This window comes from Falco naumanni, chromosome 20 (genome assembly GCF_017639655.2).
Source record: "Falco naumanni isolate bFalNau1 chromosome 20, bFalNau1.pat, whole genome shotgun sequence".
NCBI classification, from domain to species: Eukaryota; Metazoa; Chordata; class Aves; order Falconiformes; family Falconidae; genus Falco; species Falco naumanni.
Window position 1 is genome coordinate 2,766,021 of NC_054073.1, and position 20,223 is coordinate 2,786,243.

The 20,223-nt window shown below is 59.7% G+C and overlaps 3 protein-coding genes and 1 non-coding gene across 16 annotated transcripts in view; all 4 read left to right on the plus strand.

Moving 5' to 3' along the window:
* Nucleotides 1-14,611, plus strand: part of UBAP2L (ubiquitin associated protein 2 like) — a 31,042-nt gene extending 16,431 nt beyond the window's left edge. For 7 of the 13 annotated variants that reach the window (XM_040618456.1, XM_040618458.1, XM_040618465.1 and 4 more), the window contains 18 exons: nt 447-618; nt 1,505-1,706; nt 2,932-3,209; nt 3,469-3,641; nt 4,358-4,547; nt 5,151-5,205; nt 5,653-5,827; nt 6,065-6,137; nt 6,836-7,031; nt 7,139-7,227; nt 7,917-7,970; nt 8,589-8,670; nt 10,383-10,600; nt 10,689-10,794; nt 11,984-12,051; nt 12,351-12,548; nt 13,009-13,059; nt 13,603-14,611. In XM_040618456.1, the coding sequence (XP_040474390.1) occupies nt 447-618; nt 1,505-1,706; nt 2,932-3,209; nt 3,469-3,641; nt 4,358-4,547; nt 5,151-5,205; nt 5,653-5,827; nt 6,065-6,137; nt 6,836-7,031; nt 7,139-7,227; nt 7,917-7,970; nt 8,589-8,670; nt 10,383-10,600; nt 10,689-10,794; nt 11,984-12,051; nt 12,351-12,548; nt 13,009-13,059; nt 13,603-13,698 (2,476 nt within the window). In that variant the 3' untranslated portion in view covers nt 13,699-14,611. The remainder of the gene's footprint in view (nt 1-446; nt 619-1,504; nt 1,707-2,931; nt 3,210-3,468; nt 3,642-4,357; nt 4,548-5,150; nt 5,206-5,652; nt 5,828-6,064; nt 6,138-6,835; nt 7,032-7,138; nt 7,228-7,916; nt 7,971-8,588; nt 8,671-10,382; nt 10,601-10,688; nt 10,795-11,983; nt 12,052-12,350; nt 12,549-13,008; nt 13,060-13,602) is intronic. The other 6 variants (XM_040618463.1, XM_040618468.1, XM_040618464.1 and 3 more) reach the window with 2 other exon arrangements.
* On the plus strand, nt 8,359-8,494 carry LOC121080157. The gene has a single exon (XR_005825272.1). It is a non-coding gene; the product is annotated as a small nucleolar RNA SNORA58 (small nucleolar RNA).
* Nucleotides 14,612-15,538: 927 nt separating the features above from the next.
* HAX1 (HCLS1 associated protein X-1) lies at nt 15,539-17,471 on the plus strand. The gene is given in 8 exon segments (XM_040618816.1): nt 15,539-15,648; nt 15,846-16,305; nt 16,432-16,474; nt 16,594-16,709; nt 16,830-16,898; nt 16,900-16,981; nt 17,055-17,201; nt 17,347-17,471. Coding segments are annotated over 7 exon segments (942 nt in total). The 5' UTR covers nt 15,539-15,595; the 3' UTR covers nt 17,174-17,201; nt 17,347-17,471.
* Nucleotides 17,472-17,525: 54 nt separating this feature from the next.
* Nucleotides 17,526-20,051, plus strand: AQP10 (aquaporin 10). Its single transcript, XM_040577989.1, has 6 exons — nt 17,526-18,163; nt 18,764-18,890; nt 18,973-19,110; nt 19,197-19,315; nt 19,394-19,611; nt 19,748-20,051. The coding sequence occupies exons 1-6, from the start codon at nt 18,059-18,061 to the stop codon at nt 20,049-20,051; spliced, it is 1,011 nt and encodes a 336-aa protein (XP_040433923.1). The 5' UTR covers nt 17,526-18,058.
* Nucleotides 20,052-20,223: the final 172 nt, after the last annotated feature.

Sequence of the window (20,223 nt, forward strand, 5' to 3'; positions counted from 1 at the left end):
TGGCAATGCTGTTTACGTGGGGAAAAGTGGCACACGAGCCCCAGAGCCATTTGCCATCTCAGCCTAAACCTTGCTAGCTAGCTAAAATGCAGCAGCTCTGAATAAGATGGATTTAAATGGCAAAGTTTAGTTTGGAGTTTCTAGGTCCTAATTCTGGGTTAGAGTTTTCCTAGGCTCTGCTGTGGGTTCTTTCAGATTTTGGGGGCATTTTGCTGGGTTAAATTAATGGGAGATGTGTTTTAAAATAGGAGGCCATGCAGAATCTTGCTTGTTCCCCCTCCTTTTGAGGTGGCTACTGGCAGTTGTGTCAATGTCCTGTAGATTCATTCAATTTGTAAAGTAAGAGGTATAAATTGTGAGGCTGGCAGCAGAATACTGCTGTAGCAGAAGTGGGGGGTGGTGGCAGAGCTCGTGTTAACCTCAATGTGTTTGTTTTCTTTACCCAGAATTGATCTTGCAGTCCTGCTAGGAAAGACTCCCTCTTCTATGGAGAATGAGTCAACAAACCTGGAGTCGTCCCAGGCTCCTTCCCTGGCCCAGCCACTGGTGTTCAGCAATTCCAAGCAGAGTGCTATATCCCAACCTGCCTCTGGTAACTCCTTCTCTCACCACAGCATGGTAAGGGAACACTCGGCTCTGCCAGCACGCGGGGTTTGGCAGGCGTTGGCTTCCCTGGCGTCTTCTGTCTGCGTTTGGGCGACGTGGGGAACACAGTTCTGACGCCTGCTCACTTTTTTTGTGGGTGGCGGAGTCCTCTGCTCGGCCATTGGCCAGTCTGCTCTAAATACGGAGGCCTGGAGTCTGTTGCTTCATTAAAAAATATTGGGATAATTCCTCCCCTGTTGCCCTTGTCAGATTTGCAACACATGCTGTTTTCCTGCTCAGAGGAAAGGAAAAACTCTTGCAGGCCAGGGCTTGCAAACTGACCAGTTTAAGAAGTGAAACTGGTTGGGAGTTTGGTGTGGGATGAAATGCTGGCGTCTCCTGACAGGTGAAGGAAGGAAGCGCTGAGTCTGAACCAGGGCTGTACGCCGAGCTGGGCAGGTGCTGCTTTGTGTAACTTCAGCAAAAGAAATAAAGATTGTGCCGCTTCACGGTGACGTAGTTCAGGAAGGATTTTTGAGCCCACCTTAACAGTAAAGCCAAGTTCTCCTGGTGGTGGTTTTGTTTATTTCAGCGCAACGATGTGAATTATTTAGTACATTCTTAAAGATCCTATTAACTTCCTTTGTAAGCCTCCTTGACACTGTGAAATGCCTCAGGTTGGGCAATAGATAAGTGTGCCTGCGCTTGCAGGTGATAAATGCTGTGAGAGAAGTACAGGCTCTCCTTGCCAGCGGTGCCTGTGTGCATCTGGAGCTCGAGAGTGTTAAGCTGAGGCACCCAGTGAGCAGCAGCAGGGTACAGCGCGTTCAGGCTTATGTGAAGAGATGTGTGTGTCCTCTGAGCCAAGTTCCAAGCCAAGGGAGATGCTGACTTTGTTATTTCATTGCTGAAATTGCAGGTGAGCATGCTGGGGAAAGGGTTTGGAGACGTCGGGGAGGCCAAAGGCAGCAGTACCACAGGTTCCCAGTTCCTGGAGCAGTTCAAGACAGCCCAGGCTCTGGCTCAGCTGGCTGCTCAGCACACCCAGCCTGGCGGGAGCACCACTGCTTCGTCTTGGGACATGGGATCCACTACGCAGACCTCGTCTCTTGTGCAGTATGGTAAGGAAAAGCAGCACAGGTCCCCAAAGCGGGGGAGCGCGTTCTCCCAGAGCCGCAGAAACGCGCTGCGAGCAGCGGTGTGGGGGATTCGGTGGAGGGTCAGGTCACAAGTCCACAACAAGTTCACAGCCATGTTGGAGAAATCAAAAGAATCGTGGGTGCAAGTTTGTGAGAGTAAAATGCAACAGTGTGTGTGAGTCTTTCCCTGTTCCTTTCATGCTTAGAGCAGTTGAATCTGCCCCTTGGTGGTTCCAGCCAGCTTCAGGGCCAGGGATCTGGCATTCCTGAGGGCCCTCACAGCGTGCAGGGCTACTTCTGGTGTAAACCCGTGTAACGGGTCTGAAAGTGGGCACCTCTGGAGAATAGTTCCCAAATACTAACGCTTGTCAGTCTCATCTCGCTGCTGACTTGGTGTTATCTTTTAAAAGAATGCGGTTCTGGTGACTGTTAAATGCCAAGGAGTAACTCTGCCTCTGGGCTGGCATGAGGGAGTCAACAGTGACTGAGAGGCTCCTGCTTTTCAGATGAGATGCTGAGCCCTGCTGCGGTCGAGTACTGGTGCCTTTTTTTTCAGCTTGTTTATTTTATTTCTTGCTATAGGGGGATGGCTCTGGTTCAAATCTAAGCTGAAGAAAAATCCAGCCCTGTCCTAGTGACAGTCAGCGTTGGCAGCTCCTGATCTTCTCAGACAAGGAGCCACAGAGGAGAGTCAGAACAGGAGCTGGGTTTTAATAAGCTGCAGTTAAGGCTTAGGTGAAGGAGGAGGGTGGTGCAGTTGTGCAAAGACCTGAGGGTGGGCAGTGCTGCTTGGAGGATACCCAGTGCCTGCAGGGGGAAGGGCAGGCAGTGAAGTGCAGCAGTGTTGGCAGGGAGTGAGAGGGAAGTCGTGTCTCTCTGCCGTGCAGTGCCCCCACACAAGGGACTCTGAAGTCCAGCTTTTCTTGGAGGATGGGAGGACTGGTGCTGTGCAGACTCACTCGGTCCCTTAGAGGTGTTGGAATGGAGCTGAGGGGAGAAAGGCTTAAAGGGCTCGGCAGTAACAGTGGTGAGAACGCGGAGCTGGGAATGGAGATGCTGATGTTCTCTGCGCCCTGATTTTAACAGGCTCCAGGAGGAGTCATAGTGTGAAATGATTTTCTTTTTCTCGATGCTGCCAAGTGTCAGAACTTGACTTAGTTTTTTAAGGAAACAAATCCTGCTAACTCAACTCTTTCTCCCCCGGTAGATCTCAAGAATCCAACAGACTCTTCGGTGCATAGTCCCTTCACCAAGCGTCAAGCCTTCACGTCAACTTCGACCATGATAGAAGTGTTCATGCAGGAGAAGCAGCCTGTGGTGACCGCCTCCACAACCATGCCGGCACCCCCTTCCTCGCCGCTGCCCAGCAAAACCAATCCTGTTCCCCAGATGTCCCCAGGGTCCTCGGACAACCAGTCCTCCAGTCCCCAGCCAGCACAGCAGAAGCTGAAGCAGCAAAAGAAGAAAGCATCGTTAACATCAAAGGTGCGGAAGGAGTCGGTGCGGCAGAGCTGTAGAAAAACCCATTTGGGCTGGGGAGGGAAGGGCTGGGCTTGGCCTTCCTGCAGTTAGCGTTGGGTGGGCTTGAGGGTGGCGGAGAAAACACGCCTGCCTGGGTGGGACAGTGTCATTCGGAGGATGCGAGCCTGGAAATCCCATCGCGTGCTGGGCAGCGCGGATACTGAAGTAGTTTTCTGCCCGATGGAGGGAGCGCCTGACCCTTTCTGTTGTTCCTCCTCGGCAGATCCCTGCGCTCGCGGTGGAGATGCCTGGCTCGGCGGATATCTCAGGGCTAAACCTGCAGTTCGGGGCGTTACAGTTTGGTTCGGAGCCTGTTCTCGCCGAGTACGAATCGACGCCCACAACGAGCGCTGCCGTTAGCCAACCTCAAAGCAGCCTGTACACCAGCACGGCTAGGTGAGGACGCGGCGCTGGGACGGGGGTGGCTAACGAGCTTTGGGAGGCAGCTGGTCCCGGGGACTGAAGTTAGGCTGCATACTAGTAGACCCTTTCTGACTCTGCCTTGGTCACAAAGGGGGGACAACGTATGCAACAGCAAAGCGTAAGTTTTGCAGACTGGTTCAGGCAGCTCCGTGCCTGACTGGCCTGTGGCACTTACACAGAAAACAGATGTTCCCTGCTGCCGTGAAACTGTGTTGCTGGAAACACAGGAGGGGAGTTGCCAGCGCAACTCCTCCTTGTCCCTGGTGATGGGATTCCATGTGCTCTGTTCCGCTTTTCACTTGGCGAACAGGGATGCAGCGGAGCAGGCGCTTCTGTGGCGATGATGCCTCGCCAAAGCGAAGCGCCTCTGTCGTCTTTTGGGCTGACCCTTAGCATCTGGCTGGTCCCTTGAGTGCTGGGACCTGGGTGGTGGGTGGCAGTTTGTGAGGTGTCACCTAGAGCACCGCAGTGTGTGAGGGAAGGCTGCAGCTTGGTGCCAGCATCCTCCTGCGCCTGGGTTAGCCCTTGTCTGCGTACGTTTCTCTGCTTGGTTTGCTTTGGGTGGTGCTTTGATGCTGATGCTTGGGACTCTGGAAGTGTAGAGCCTACAGTCTGGGTCAGCAGCTTACAGCAGGACTGTTTTGGAGGAAAATGTAAAGGCTTTTCCCCTCCATTTCTTCACTTTGTAGTGAATCCTCATCCACAATTTCGTCCAATCAAAGCCAGGAGTCTGGTTACCAGAGCGGCACAATACAGACAGCAACGTTTACCTCCCAGAACAGCGCTCAGGGACCACTGTACGAACAGAGATCCACCCAGACGAGGCGATACCCAAACTCAATCTCGTCCTCGCCCCAGAAAGATCTGACCCAGGCGAAGGTAGGAAAACAGCTTGGTTGGCTCTTTGTGCTGAGTAAGCCTAGCAGCGCTGTCCTGGGGGGAGCAGAGTGGTTGATCAAGTGTTTCTGTGATCCTCCAGCCTCACCCACGTGGCTCGTGGGCTTTCGTGAGAGCTTTCTGGCGGCTGCTACCAGAGCCCTTAGTTACGTTACTTACCTGGGGCCGGGCCAGTGGGGTTAACAGCGGTTAAGTTGACGGCGGGCCATGTGTCGTGTCACGCATAATTACCCTGCTGCAGGGTGGCGATCAGGCTAAGGATTTAGTTTTGTCTTAAGGATTTGGTTCTGGCCTGCTGCACGCAAGTTCAGTAACATCAGTTTTGGCTAACGAGCTCGGGTTGAGGATGCTGAGCCGGCCTAACCACCAGCAGCAGAGAAACCTCTTGGACTACTTGCTCAAATAAGCGCTCGAGGGTCACGCTGGCACTGGGCTAGTTGAGCTCAAGACTGACCCCGGTGCCGTCTGGTGACACGGGGCCTTTTTCACAACTCGGGAGGGAGTGTGGGAGGAGGCTGATGCTAGATCCGCCTCTGGAAACGAGCAGCTGCAATGCCCAGTATTCTTTTTTTATTTCTTCCTCAGAATGGTTTCAGTTCTGTACAACCCACGCCATTACAAACCGCGCAGGCTGTTGAAGGTAAGAAAGAGTCTGTCAGTGCGGTGGGTGTCCCGAGCCTCTTGTAACTGTTCATATTCTTCCCTTTGGATGAAAAGCTTTATCTGTGCTTTCCCTGCTGGACTAATTGCTGCCATTCAGATTATTTGCTTGCCTCGAAATGTTCAGCTTTCTGCTAATGGATCTTTGATGAGTCACTCCCTGATGACATTAATTTACTGTGACTTGTTTGTAAAAGGCACCTCATCTGCAGGTCTTAAAGCTCTTTACAGAGTCGATGGTGGTGGTGGGGTAAAGTGAGGCACAGGACACAATCGCGCTGTGTCACAAGCATGTAACTGGTTGGTAGCGGTGAGGGAAGCCTCAGATCTCCCTGCTCCTCTAGCTGAGCCTTTGCTGATCCTCGCCACTGAGTTGCCCTCCAGGAGCTGGTGGTAGCTGCCCCTCACCCAAAGCTTTTGTTTGCAGGTGCTACAGGCCCCGCAGTGAAATCAGATTCCCCCTCTGCTCCCAGTATCGCGCCTCTCAACGACGGGGTGTCTGCATCGTCCTTGCTGACGACAGCCAGCCAACACTCGACAGCTCTGAGCAGCCTGAGCCACAGCGAGGAACTCCCCAGTACAACCACCGCCCAGCTCAGCAGGTGAGCAAGCGTGGGGGGTGGGTTTCTAGAGCAGCAGAGCTAGGAGGGATCTACAGTAACCACCAAAGCCTGTCGCAGGCGGTGGGGAAGACTCATCCCACCTGAGTAGACGGGGAATGGGATCTGGAATGGAATTGGTAGCCTGGTACCGATTCCTGGTAGAAATAATAGAAACTCCTGGTAGCCTGATGCTACCAGGGGTGACTCTCTGACCACCTTTTATTCCTCCTTCCGCAGTACGTTACCCACCCAGCAGAACAGTCTGTCCTCATCCACATCCTCTGGGCGAACGTCAACTTCAACTCTTCTGGTGAGTCTGGGTGTGCGTCGTCGCGCTGTGTGCCCCAATTCCTGCTCAGCTTGGAGAGCTCTGCCAGTGTGCCTGACCTAGGGTGCGTGGTCAGCGGGGTCTGCAGCTGTGACAGGAGCTGCCAGGTTGTCCTGCTGGAGTTCGGATGTTGTGTGGAGAGAGAGGACAGGGGGTTATGTTGGAATACCATCCGTGCAGCTCTGGCTCGAGGCTTTTGATGCCCTGCCTGTTTCAGACCTAGCAGCGGCTTCTTTCGAACCTGTAGCAGCTCTTGCTGAGTTGCAACCAGATGTGGGAGCAAACTGGTAGCTGATGGAGTGTCACTTTTCAAACGTGTGTACTGCCGGAGCTCCTGCAGCACGGAGTCACGGGGTGTTGGCTTCTGCAGCAGAATAAATCTCCCCGCCGCAAATGCGGCATTCAGCCCCGCTTCTCCCAGCAGACAGACGTGTTGGGACACAGCCACGCAAGAGGCTTGGAAGCATTAGGAATTGGCTGCTCTCAGGACTCTGGACCTCAGCCAGATGCAAAGCAGGTTTCTTTGTAGCCTGCAGCAGCCGAGTTCATTGCAGGCTCTCAGGAGCATCCGGGTGGAGGCAGAGCCACACAAGATTTTGCCTAGACAGCGTCCCGCAGTTTTTCTGCGCTGGGTTACGTTTGCCTGCTCCCCTAACTCTCTTCCTTTCCTCCTTCCCTAGCACACAAGCGTGGAGAGTGAAGCCAGCCTCCATTCTTCTGCTAGCACTTTCTCCACCTCCTCCAGCACAGTGTCAGCCGCCCCGCCAGTTGTCAGCGTTTCATCCAGTCTCAGCAGTGTCAGCAGCCTGGGCCTCAGCCTCAGCAGTAATTCCACGGTGACGGCCTCGACTCGCAGCTCCGTTGCGACAACATCAGGTATTTTCCCTAGTCCTGCTAAATAGGAGGGAGGGTGTAGGGGCTAAGAGGCAGCGTGCTGCTGTTTGCTTCACTGTGGAACTTTTCCTTTCTCTGCCTCTTTTCAGGAAAAGCCCCTCCCAATCTCCCTCCTGGAGTCCCACCGTTGTTGCCTAATCCGTACATCATGGCTCCAGGGTTGCTACATGCGTATCCGGTGAGTGGGCTGACCAGCTCTTTGCAGTTATCATGCCACGGGATCCCTCCTAGCTGGCAGGGAGGGATGTCACGTAGCGGAGAAACCAAAACCTGCAACATAAGCCCAGCGGGACTGCCTTGGATGGGAGGAGTTTGGACCTGCTGTTTTCCATAAAACAGCAGCAGACAAAATCCATGAGCCCGTGGGAGTAAATGTCTGTAATTCTGGGCACCCCAGAGCAGACTCTGTCTGCCTGTTCTCTGCAGGCACCCCCACCCCCCAGCCTCTGGGGACAGCCCTTGGGGTCAGAGTGTGGCTCATGAAAGCGTAGAGCTGTATCGGCAGCGTGGTATGGCAAAGGCCGAGTAGTCAGAACAAGGGTGGCGATGGCCACCGAGTCTAGCGGTGTCGTGGCCCTCTTATGAAGGTGAGAATGAATGTTTGGTGTTGGAATAATTTCTAGAGGAAAACTACTGAGTGCCTTTGTGGTCCAGAGCAGGTGCTAGGCATCGGTGCTTGCTTCATTTGAGCAGCTCATAAAACCACTCTTGGCAGTGTCAGTCTTGGGGTAGTGAGTGATGGCTGCTTGCTCCTAGGTAATTGTTTAGCCACTGATTGTTTCCGCCTTTGTCTCACGCTTATCTAAACGTTTATAAGTGTCTTTATCTGGTCTGTGTCCCTCACATCATCTCCTGTTTTTTTTCTAGCCACAGGTGTATGGATATGATGACTTGCAAATGCTCCAGACGAGATTCCCGTTGGTGAGTACTGAAGACTGACGAGCTCCTCGCTGATGCTGCGGGCTTTGGGCGGACGGAGGGGGCAGGCTGGGAAGTGGTCCAGAAGAGCTGGGAAAACAGGATGCTAAGGGGATGTGCCTCTCCGTGGCAGCAGCCAGGAGTTCATCAGCTGCTCCTTGGAGTTAAGAGTTAATTATTCAGACAGCGGTATCGATGGTGGGGCTGGGGAAACGTGAGAGCTGCGGCAGGCAGAGCTCTTCCGCCGGGCACTGGTGTGATGAGCCGTTGTAGATATTTGCCTCTCATCCTTGCAAGAGGCAGCGACTAATTACTTTTATGACAATGGGGTTTATTTAGCAACAGGACATTCTGTGGTAGAGCGGAGGGGGAAGCCCAGGCAGCGTAAGGACTGCATACCAGTAGACCTTATCTGGTTCTTCTAATAGCCAGACAAGGGGGACGGTGCATGCTACAAAAACCTGGGGTTGCTGTACGCTGCGATCAGCCTCCGTGTGGCTGATGGAACTGCAATACTCCCAACATACCTAGCGGCTGCAGTCCAAAATTCCTCTTTTCCGAAAGATACTGCTTTATATCTTTGGACAGAGCTCCTAAAACTTTTTTGGTTTTATCCCTCAGGATTACTACAGCATCCCATTCCCTACGCCCACCACCCCACTGACTGGAAGAGATGGCAGCCTGAGCAGCAATCCATACTCTGGTAGGGAAAAAACATCGCGTATCCCGTCGTGTGTTTGCGCTGCTGCTTACAACTAGTAAGGTGTAACTAGTATAACTAGTTGCTTGTGCCGTCGTCCGCCGGAGTTGTGCCTGCACCTGGTGTGGAGCATGCTTCTCAGCAGCTAAATTCTTCCTGTTGATCATCTGGTTGTGTCGAGGAGTGTTACCCAGAGGAGGTGGACAAGGAAAGGGAGCAAGGACAGGCTGAAAGAATCTGTGAGGTGTAAAACTGGGGAACTGCTTTTCAGGTCGTGGTGAGGCAGGGGTTAAGCAGTGCTGCTCAAGCACTTAAGGTAAAAATACAAATAAACACAATCTGGGGAAATGAGGGGGGTTGTCTCATGGAGAAAGCAAACTGGGCATTTGGGACCTGTCAGATTCGAATGTGATGCCCGCTGGGCGGCTGATCTCGCACTGAAGTTGGTAGTTGCTTTTATTCACACTGCGGATTCACAGCGGGCAGCAGTTGTGCAGAACTTTCACATGTTTTAGGAATTGTCACACTTTGCAATCGCTCTTTTTTCCAGCACCACTTCCCCCCTGCTTCAGCAGGAGCCTGTCTGTGCACAAGTGCTTTTGCCCGGTGTGCTGAGGCTGAAATCCCAGCTCAGAGCGCAGGCACTGCTGCCTGCATAATTTGCCAAGTTGGCACTGGTGATAATTAACGTCTGTGGCTATCCTGGACTCGCTTGTGAGCTGGGGCAGCACTGAGAATTTCACTGGCTTACTGTGAGAGCTCTGAATAGGGGGAGTGTTTACATGGAAGAGCCGAGCAGGTGCTCGTGAAGAGCAGCAAAGGGAGCTTCCCCAAGCCCTGCAGCCAGGCCCTGGTGCAGTGCCCAGACTGGGAAGGGAGGAAGCGATATTTCCCAGTTTTGTGATATTATTTCCCAGTTTTGCGGGCTGCTGAGCCTCTGCGGCAGCTTTTGATTTAGCGCCACCAGCAAGAGAGAGGGAGGCATGAGCCCTGCTGTAAAAAGGGGCCATTCACACATCCTCACCTGGAAGATACTTGACTCTCCTCTTCAATGAGGAGCTGTTTGCCCATGGGACAGGACCCCCCCCACCCCCACCCCTGGCCGCTGCCCTGGCCTCGGGTCTGCCTCTGGAGGGAGGGGAGTTGGGACAGGACCCCCCCGGCCGCTGCCCTGGCCTCGGGTCTGCCTCTGGAGGGAGGGGGGTTGGGACAGGACCCCCCTGGCCGCTGCCCTGGCCTCGGGTCTGGCTCTGGAGGGAGGGGGGTTGGGACAGGACCCCCCCCCCCGGCTGCTGCCCTGGCCTCGGGTCTGGCTCTGGAGGGAGGGGGGTTGGGACAGGACCCCCCCGGCCGCTGCCCTGGCCTCGGGTCTGCCTCTGGAGGGAGGGGGGTTGAGTTCAGACCTGCTGCTGATGCAGGGGGAGGCTCAGGGAGGTGGCAGGCTGACTGGCAGGCAGCGCAGCGCTGTAGCTTAGGCTGCTGTGGGTTTCCCTGCCCTGCTGAAGTCCTCTCAGGGACAGGAGAGCAATTAACACTTAGCCTTATCAGCGTGCCAGGATCTGAGAGCTTTGGGGCTGGTCCTTAATAGCTGTAGGAGGGGGGGTGATTCAAGGCACCGTTGATCAGAAGGCTGGGTCACCTTTGGGCTGAGCTGGAATGGGCTGGGATCTGACAGGGCTGTTCCTCCATCATCTCCTTTCATCTCTCTGTTCCAGGTGACTTAACAAAATTCGGCCGAGGCGATGCCTCTTCCCCTGCTCCTGCAACAACTTTGGCCCAGCCTCAGCAGAGCCAGACCCAGACTCACCACACCACGCAGCAGACGTTCCTGAACCCGGCGCTGCCTCCTGGCTACAGTTACACCAGTCTGCCCTACTACACAGGGGTACCAGGGCTCCCCAGCACCTTCCAGTATGGGCCCGCCGTGTTCCCTGTGAGTCTCCCAGAGGCAGGGCCTGGGATTTGGGCAGGAGGGGAATACGGCAAAGCCTCTCCTCACTCTGCTGCTCTTCTTTCTGTAGGTTGCTCCTACCTCTTCCAAGCAGCATGGTGTGAATGTCAGCGTCAACGCATCAGCCACCCCTTTTCAGCAGCCCAGCGGCTACGGCTCTCACGGATACAGCACTGGTAAGGGACCCGACGGAGCGTCCTTCTCAGCGGGTGACGCCGACGGTGGCGGGGTTTGTTCACAATCTCACTGAGCAGTGCAAGGGGGCTGCTGTCTTACTGTCTCCAGCAGTAAGGGAGGAACACGGCCACGGTGCAACTCGCAGGTCATTTGATTCTCCTTGGAAAGGCCCTGGCTTGTTCTGCATCCAGGTCTGGAGCGGGTTTAAGGAGTGCGGAGCACTTCACCCCCTCTGTGGCCAGCAGTCAGGTGGCTGGGGCCTTGGATTCACGTCAGAGAGCTCACGCTGCTGAATTGTTTGGGGTTTGGTTCGGTGGTTTACTGCCTGTATGTGATCAGTAGAACCATAATTATTCCGGATTTGAGCCTGGGAACTTGCTTGACCCCTGTGTTTGGCGGGCGCGGGCATTCTGGAGAAGGGTCCTCTTTGATTCAAAGATGCAAGAAGATTATGAACCTGCAGCTTGTCTCAGTACTGGGTTTCACTGGTTAATGTCTGGGGCCTGCATCTGGGTCCTCTTCCAGCCTTTAAAAAATCCTGTTGTGCCTTTCTTCACTACGTCACAGCCCTTCAACACGCTGGGTTTTTTTTTTTTTCTCTTGGCGAAGATATTGCAGCTCTGTACCGGCTCACCTGGTACCGAGTCCTTCAAGCCTCTTGCATTTCAGCACTTTTTCTGGGCCTTACACGATTGCTGAGGTTTTTCTCTGTGCCACCACCTTTCAGAAACAGCCAGCACCAAACGCAGGTTGTGTGCCAGCATTGCCAGTCGTCGCACCAACCGTGCCAGAGTCACCTTGACGTGCAATTGCCCAGTTTATATCGGAGGAGCTCGCAAGTCGTTCTTGCTACCGTGTTGTGCTGGAAGTTTTCCTGCTGCATCCCTCCAGCTACTTCTCAGGGTTCCTATTTTCTGGGCTCTTCAAGAATGTGTTTCTCTGGGTGGCAGCAGGCCCTAAATATGTTTCTGGAGGCGTTCAGATGAACCGCTTGTGGTCAGAGCGGAACGACTTCAGCTCGTACGGCTGCTTTGCAGCTTGGCCTTGCCAAGACGCCGCTTCCCAGGGCGATGTCCGTCTCCGAACCTCACGTGGCTGCCGCCCGCTAGAGCTCTGCACCCCCTGACGCTGGCTCTTGCTGAACCCAGGGCTGCTGCCTAACGCTCGCTTGCCTTTCCTTCTCCCCAGGTGTATCCGTGACATCCAGTAATACAGGAGTGCCGGACATCTCGGGCTCTGTCTACTCCAAAACTCAGGTTAGTGCCTGGGGCGCGCTCCAGGAAGGCGCTGAGCGGAAAGGCAGCTCTGAGAGAGCCTCCCCGGGCAGCCAGGCCTCTCCCCCTGGGAGCAGCCAGCCAGGGAGAAGGGAAGGGATTTATTAACCCTTCCCAGCTTAGAGCAACTGCAAGCCCAGAGTGAGCCACAGGCGCCGGGAACAGGCAGAATCTCCGCCACGCGCTGATGCTGGGGCCTGTGACCTGTAGAGCTGGGCAGGGGCAGGGGAGCACCGCCCGGCCCCCAGCCCCTTACTCCGCCGTTGGCGTCTCCTCCCCAGCAATCCTTCGAGAAGCAGGGATTTCACACTGGAACCCCGGCAGCCTCCTTCAACCTGCCTTCAGCGCTGGGCAGCGGCGGCCCCATCAACCCTGCGACGGCGGCGGCGTACCCCCCCACCCCTTTCATGCACATCCTGACCCCGCATCAGCAGCCCCACTCGCAGATCCTCCACCACCACCTGCAGCAGGACGGGCAGGTAAGCGACCCCCCCGGCTCCCCGGCCCTTGCTGGGGTATCTCCTAGGGCTCTTGCTCCCCCCCCCCACCCCACCCCGGCCCCCCTCTCCCTCCCTCCTTCACGCCCTGCGGCGGACACATGCGGACACGCGGTGACACGCACACGCTCACACCTGCACATACACACAGGGCCGATAAGAGGATGAGGTGAGGAAGGCCCCGGGGTGCGCTCCGCTGGGGGGGTCTCGGCACAGCCCCCTTGGTGCCGGCCCGTACCAGGTACGGTGGGGTCGTGCCCCTTCCCGCAGACACGCCTGGTACGCCCTCAGCTCCCCCGTCCTCGGAGCGGGGGGCTCCGCAGGCCAGCAGCGAAGGGGTTCCTCACCACAGCCATGACCCCGCCATAGCTTGCAGGTCTAACCGTGGATTTCTATTGTCATAGTTTGTCCCTTTATTTTACATATCCTGGTACTGCAACAGCTTCCATATTTGCAGATGATACTGTGCTGCCAACGCCAGCAGGAAGACCAGGTAATGAACCTCTCTGATAATGCATTGCACTTGCCCTGGGGTCTCCCCCCGCCCCTAAGGCCCCCCAGGCTCACGTAGCCCCTTCCTTCTCCCCCCCCCCCGTGGCCCCGCGAGGCGAGGAGAGAGGCCCTCAGTCAGTATGTGCACACACACACACCCGCGCGCGCAGACACACACCCCCCTGCTCGGACCCTTCCCCCCCACCCCCACCCCCCTTTCCCCCCTCCCCGCAGAGCTGCCAGGGCCCTCGCTGCCTGCGCTCCGGGCACGGTGCTGGTCTGGAGGAAGGCGCAGAGCGGAGGGAGGGTGCTGGGGCTGCTGGGGGGCAGCCGGCGTGGCACGAGGGTCGCAGGAGGCAGCGCGCCCCGGTGCCGGTGGCGCTGAGGCGGGTCAGCGAGCAGCCGAGGAGCCGGAGCCATCCCGCGGGGACGGCGGTGCCTGCGGTCGAGCCACGGGGTTGGGACCCCGCAGGTGGCGGCGGCGGCACCACCGGTTCCCCCCCTCGGTAACCGGCCGCTTCTCCTTCTCGCCCCCTCCCCGCAGAGCGGCTCCGGGCAGCGCAGCCAAGGCAGCTCCATCCCCCAGAAATCCCAGGCCAACAAGTCTGCCTACAACAGCTACAGCTGGGGCGCCAACTGAGGCCGGGGGCAGCCCTCGCCCACCACCACTTGCTTCCAGAAGAGAATCCCACCGAACCTGACGCCGAAGGAGCCCGGGGAGGAGAGCGCCCTGCCGGGGGGTCGCGCCTGGGCCCCGCAGCCCCCCGGGAGGGCAGGGCGGGCCGGCAGGCGGCTCTGCATTGTCTGTCTTCAGCCACCTTTCCTGTTGTATGTAATATAGAATTTGTATTTTTTCTTTTTTCTTTTTTTTTTTTTCCTCTCCTCTCTCTGCATTCAGATTCTCAACCGTTTGCCGTAGGGGCCTTTTTTGGTTTTTACTCCTTTTTTTTTTTTTTTTTTTTTCTTCCCCTTCCTCTCCCCCCATCTCCTGCTGCCCCACAGCCTCTTGGATCCAAAGGAGTGGAAGCTGCGAGTCGCCTACAGCAAACCCCCTTATTATTAGGATTAAGAACAGTAATTGATATGAACAGCATTGTAAGATGAATTAGTTGAAGTGTTTTTTTGTACCGTGTTCTAAATTTAATGGATAAATGTGTCTTGTATATAAAAACAAAAACCCCACGCCGTCCTGTAGTTCTCTCTCATTTCCTTGCCCACCCTCCGCTGCTCTCTGCCATGGGCCCAGAGGTGCCCCGGAGGGGGCCCCCCCCCTTATTTTACGTTCTCCATCTGTGCCCCCTCTTTCCCCATGGGCCCCTAGCGCAGGTCCTGCCCCCCCCCATCCCCTGTCCCCCCCGTCCGTCCCCCCCCCTCCTTGCACGCTGTAAGTATCTTCTGCTTTTGGTTTTTGGGGGTTGGGGTTTGGTTTTTTTTTTTGGTCTATTTTTTTTTTCTATGCAGTCCAGATCTTGTATTTTTCAGTTCAAACTGGTCACTTCAACTGAAGCCCCCGTGCGGGTGATTTACTAAAGAGAATAAAGATCACAAAGTGATGTGTGTATTTTTTAATACCTACCTTCTCAGCCTGGTTCCGTATTTTTGGTGCAGGGGGGGGGGAGGGCCTGGGTGAGGTGTGGGGGGGAGTAGATTCCCCCCCACCCCTCCCTGGCTTCCCCCCCCTCCCCCCCCCTCCCCATTTTGTGGATTTTTCCTCTCCCAGCTGCGGCACCAGCATCCCAGTGCAGGGACAATGTCACCATCCTTTTCCCTGCTGCCTCCCCAGGGACGACTGCCCCCCCCCGCCCCTTTCCATTTCTCTGCCTCATCCTGTGTGGTGCGCAGCCCTTCTCCCAGTTACCCCCTGCTCTGGTGCTACTGGTGCCCCACATCTGAGCCTGGGGGGGGGGGGGGGGGGCTCTCCACCCCCCTCATCACCGTGAGGGCCTTGGGCAGGGACTGGGTGTCATGGGAGGGGACTGGTGGTGTGGCAGAGGCTGTGGGTGCCCTGGCAGTGGGTGCTGAGCACGGGGGGGGCTGCAGGGTAAGGGGCTGGGTTTGGGGGGGGGGGGTTTCCCTTGCTGCCTCCAGCCCCTCCTGGTGCTCTGGGGTCCCAGCAGAGCCGGAGGGTCATGGGCTGGGCTGATGGAGCTGGGCGGGGGGCACATGGGCAGAGCCGGCGCCTGGCAGGGCTGCAGGACCCTCAGCCGGTGCAGGATAGGGCCCGGTGCGCCCCCCCCCCCCCCCCATTCTCTGTGAGACCCCCGCTGGGCCCAGCGCCGCCCCGTACGGCTCCCGGCCCCTAAGGGGGGCCCTGGGGGGTCCCGGGCGGGCTCGGCAGCCGGACAGGCAGGGCCGGGGCCGGGGGGGGCTGCGGGCCGGGCGGGGGGCCCGCGGATCCGCCTTCGCTCCAGGCCGCGGCGGGTCGATGGCGGCGCTTTGCGACACCCGGCAGCGCTTTGCGGCGCTGCGCGGCCGCGGGGCTTTACGGCAGCGCGACCCGGTAGCGGCGGGTGGCGGCCCACCCCGGGCGGAGCGCCATGAGCTTTTACGATGTGTTTCGTGGCTTCTTCGGGTTCCCGGGGCGGCACAGGTACCGGCCCCCGGCCCCGGCTGGGCGCCCCCGCTCCCCCCGCCCGCGCAGACCCCGGCCCGGCCCCCGAGGCTGCTCCCCGTGCCCCCGCCCGCACAGGCCCGGTGGCTCCCGCTGTCCCCACCCCCACCCCTGTTGCCCCGGGGGCCCTGGCACGGCCCCCGGTCGCTCCGTGTCTCAGCGCTGCGGTCCCGCAGGCCCCGGGACCCGCTGTTCGGCGGCACGGCGTGGGACGAGGAGGAGGAGGAGGATGATGACGGCCCGGCCCCGCCGCAGCCCCCCCACGACTTTGCCTTCGGCTTCGGCTTCAGCCCCGACGGGACCCGCGGCGCCTTCGAGGAGCTGTTCCGGGACATGGGCGAGCTCCTGGGGGTCTTTGGGGGGGGGCTGGGCCAGGCCCCCGCCGCTCCTCGGTGGGGATGGGATGGGGCTGCCCCCCCGGGGGCTCTGGGGGCCGTTGCGGAGCCCCCCCGGCAGCCCGGCCTGACCCGAACCCCCTTTTTCCCCCCAGAGCCCCCCCTGCCCGGCCCCGGTGAGGGCAGCGCGGGGCGGCCGCTGCGGGACTCCATGCTGAAGCAGCCGGACGCTCCCAGCGCGGTTCCGGGAGGCCCCGAGGGCGCCAGGGACCCTCCCCGGCCCTGGAGACCCTTCCTGGGGGTGGGTGAGGGCTCTGCCATCTCGGGCTGGGCTGCGGTCAGAGCCTGTCATCGTGGTGTCGGGCCTTGTGTCCCCGCCACTGGGTGCTTTGCGTCCCCGTCACCGGCGCGTGGCTTTGCCTTGCAGCTGGACGATGCTCCCCCAGCTTCTGGCCCGAAGGAAGACCAGGGTGAGTGGCGGCAGCACGGCCCTGGTGTCTCTGCCATCCCCGCTCCACCTGCCTGCGCTGCCGCAGCTCTCGGGGCACGTCCCCGCGCTGCTGTCACCCTCTCATGTCTTCCCCCGCAGACTTGGATTCCCACGTCTCCTCCGCGGGATTGGGGACCATCTTGAGACCTGACGAGCCCAAGTCCCGCTCTTACTTCCAGAGCGTCTCCGTCACCAAAGTGACTCTCCCGGATGGGGTGAGTGTCCCCTGAGGGTGCGGCAAGGGGCCACAGGTGACCCGGGGACACCATCCCCAGCGCAAGGAGCAGAGCCCCCGGGATGGTGGCGTCTCTCTCAGGGCTCGGTGCTCCGCGCAGGCGGTGGAGGAGCGTCGGACCGTGCAGGACAGCCAGGGCCGCCGGGAGACAACAGTGACTCGCCGGAGGGGGGGATCAGGCCTTCATCACCACCACCAAGGAGGATGGGCAGAGCAAGGACTACCGGGAGGAGGTGGTCAACATGGATGACCGTGAGTGGGGTGCTGAGGAGGGCGAGGGGAGCAGGCCGGGCCCCCCCTGAGTGGGCTCTCCTTGCTCTCCCAGGGGAGCTGGCGCAGTTCGCGGGCACGTGGCCACAGCAAGACGAGCTCTGCGCTCCCAAACTGAGCGACCCCTCGTCCGTGCTGGGCAACTTCTTCCGACGCTGGTTCTCGAGCTGGTAGCTGTGCCCCCGCCCCGGCTGAGCACCCCGTATGTGTGATGGGTGCAGGGTGGGGGGACCCTGGGGCTTCCCGGGGCCATGGGGACAGACACCAGCCTGGGGGCCAGGGCTGCCGGCTCCATCGAGGGCGGGCGGTGGGCAGCAGCCTCTTCTCCCTGCCTGTTTTTGTTGCAGGTGGGTCAGATCCTGCTAGGAGCTGGCGCCTGCCCGCCTTCAGGGGTGCTGCGGAGCTGTGGGGGCAGAATGTGTGTGTGTGCGTGTGCACGTGTGTACAGAGCAATAAAGTCTATTTATGCTAACGATGACTTGCCGAGCTCCTTCAGGCTGGAATCTCCCTGATGCGCAGTCAGGAGCCCGCTGGGCTGCCCCACGGGTGCAGGCAGCTGCCGGGCTCCTCCACCCCAGCCCTGTGCCCGTGCCCCCTGCCCAACCTCTCCCCCGTTTCCCTGCCAGCCCAGCACCGTGCTGACACCTCCCCTGCGCCGCTCTCGAGGGCCGGTGCTGGCAGCCTTTCCCCAGCCTCTTCGTTAGCGCTGCCTGCGGTTGCGGCTTGGGCAGGGATCTGGCAGGGAAAAGCGGAGCTCCCGGGGGGTAAACACGCCTGTGCCAGCTCACCTGAGCAAGGTCTCTGTTCCCCACGGCTGTTTGGGGGTCCTCGGGGGCTCCCACCAGGTCTCGTGCTACCGGGGGCCACCCTTGTTACAAGGCGCCACTGTCCCTGGCCCCATGCGGGACTCTGGTCCCTGCCAGGCGTCTCCCTGTGGTGTGGCTCTGATTAGTTTAAAGTCTGCGTGTTATCACCCCCCCCAGCCCCGGGGCTCATAAAATCTCGCCAGGACGGAGACACCGCCACTGCCGTCCTCGCTGCCTGCTCCCGGCCAGCCCCATGGGCTCCGCTTCCTTCTTGAAGAGGGTCCAGGCTCTGCTCCGCGTGCGGAACCAACTGACGCGCGAGTGCCTGGCGGAGCTGCTGGCCGTCTTTGTGCTCATGGTGAGCGGGGCACGCGGCTGGGCCGGGGCTGACCGCGGCGGGGTGGCAGGCACCGGGGGTCCCCGGGCTCCCCTGCCTGTCCCTCACTAGGAGCTGGGGGGTTTGGGGGCTGTGCCGCGCTCGCGGAGCGACTTGGCCTCCCGCTTGGATCCTGCGGGCGCTGTGTGCCTCGACGCCTCCCGCCGTGGAGCAGGCAAAGGTTGGGGCTCCGGAGCTGCGCTTGGCACCCGGGCTGCACCCCGCGATGGCGAACGGTGACACTGGTGGCACTCCTTCCCCGCCATCTCCCCAGGGGAGGAGAAAACTTACTTACTGATCATTTCTTCACCTCGCTGTCAAAACCATAAGCCGGACCGGTAACCGGTAACCAGTAACCGCCTCCCTGCCTGTCCCCGTCCGGAGCCCAGGGGACAGGGGAGCAAAAGCACGGAGGCAGCACGGGCAGAGGCGCCGGAGCAGCCTCGCTGCCCTTGTGCCGCCTGGGATCGGCACCAATCCTGCCAGCGGCTGCGGTGCAGGGGGGTGGGGGTCCTGGGGAGCCGTGGGGGGTTTGGCGAGGGGCCGGGAGGGCTGCGGTGGAGCTGTGTCCCTCTTCTCCAGCTGATCACCCTGGGGGGCTCAGCACAGATGGTCACCAGCTCGGGGACGAAGGGGAACTTCCTCAGCGCCTACCTGGCGGGCGCCCTGGCCGTCATGGTGGCCGTCTACACGGCAGGAGGAGTCTCCGGTGAGGCTGGGGAGGGGGTCCCAGCTCCCGCCATCCCCCAGCTCCCGCCGGACCCCCTGCTCCCAGCCCCTCTCTGTTGCAGGGGCCCACCTGAACCCGGCGTTCTCCTTCGCCATGTGCCTGCTGGAGCAGTTTCCCTGGTGGAAGTTGCCCATCTTCGTGGCCGTGCAGACCGCGGGAGCCTTCATCGCCGCCGGAGCCGTCTACGCCCTCTACTACGGTACGGGGGGGGTGGGGGGTGCCCCGTGGGGGAAGACGGCGGCTGTGCCAGGGTGGCCGGGCTCGCGGACAGATTCTGCGCCACAGATGCCATCCAGCACTACAGCAACGGGACCCTCACCACCACCGGTCCCCGGGAGACCGCGTCCATCTTCGCCACCTACCCCGCTGACTACCTCTCCCTCTCCAACGGCTTCTTGGACCAGGTGGGTGCCGGCGCTGGCTCCCCCCAGACCCCTCCGGCGGTGCCGATGCGGCGCTGAGCTGTGGTGCTGGCCCCACAGGTGATGGGCACGGCGCTGCTGATCGTGGGTGTCCTGGCCATCCTGGACACCCGAAACAAGGGTGTCCCCAAGGGTTTGGAGCCGGTGGCCGTGGCCCTGCTGGTGTTCTCCATCGAGGTCTCCATGGGCTCCAACTGCGGTTGCCCCATGAATCCCGCGCGGGATTTTGGCCCCCGGCTCTTCACCTACGTGGCGGGTTGGGGCACCGAGGTCTTCAGGTGGGTAGAAGGACGGGGGGCAAGGCGGGGGGTGCGAGGTGTGACCCCCTGCCCCACCGTGCCCCATCCCCAGCAGGGGCGATGGGGGGTGGGGGTGCCAGGCGTGACCCCCTGCCCCACCGTGCCCCGTCCCCAGCAGGGGCAATGGGTGGTGGTGGGTGCCGGTGGTGGCACCGCTGCTGGGGGCCGCGGTGGGCTCGGCCCTTTACCAGCTCCTCGTGGCTTTCCACCACCCGGCGGAGGAGGGGGACCCCCCGGCCCAGCAGAGCTGCCTGGTCCTCACCAACGCCACCGTGCCCCCAGACACCGAGCTGGCACCGGGGGAGAAGGACCCCGGGGGGGATGCTGCCCCAGAAGTGATGCTGGGGACCCCCTCGCCACCGCCAGCTGGCAGCAGGGTCCCCCCCGCCGTCGCCCTCACACCATTAAAGGAGCCCTGAGGCTGCAGGTGTCGTGTCCGGACATGGGTGACAGCCCCCCACCCCGGTGGGGACAGAGCGGGCCAGGCCTGGCAGCAGGGGAGGACCCCGGCCTGGGGTGCATGTGCAGCTGGGGGGGAGAACTGCCCCCTTGGGACCCCCCCCCCAGGGCTGTCTCTAGGACCCCCAAGGC

Excerpts from the sequence above, each read along its gene's own strand:
- AQP10 (XM_040577989.1), top strand. The coding sequence starts at position 18,059 with ATGGGCTCCGCTTCCTTCTTGAAGAGGGTCCAGGCTCTGCTCCGCGTG. Across the intron at positions 18,891-18,972 it reads CACGGCAGGAGGAGTCTCCG|GGGCCCACCTGAACCCGGCG; the intron begins GTGAGGCTGGGG and ends TCTCTGTTGCAG. Across the intron at positions 19,612-19,747 it reads TGGGGCACCGAGGTCTTCAG|CAGGGGCAATGGGTGGTGGT; the intron begins GTGGGTAGAAGG and ends CCCCGTCCCCAG.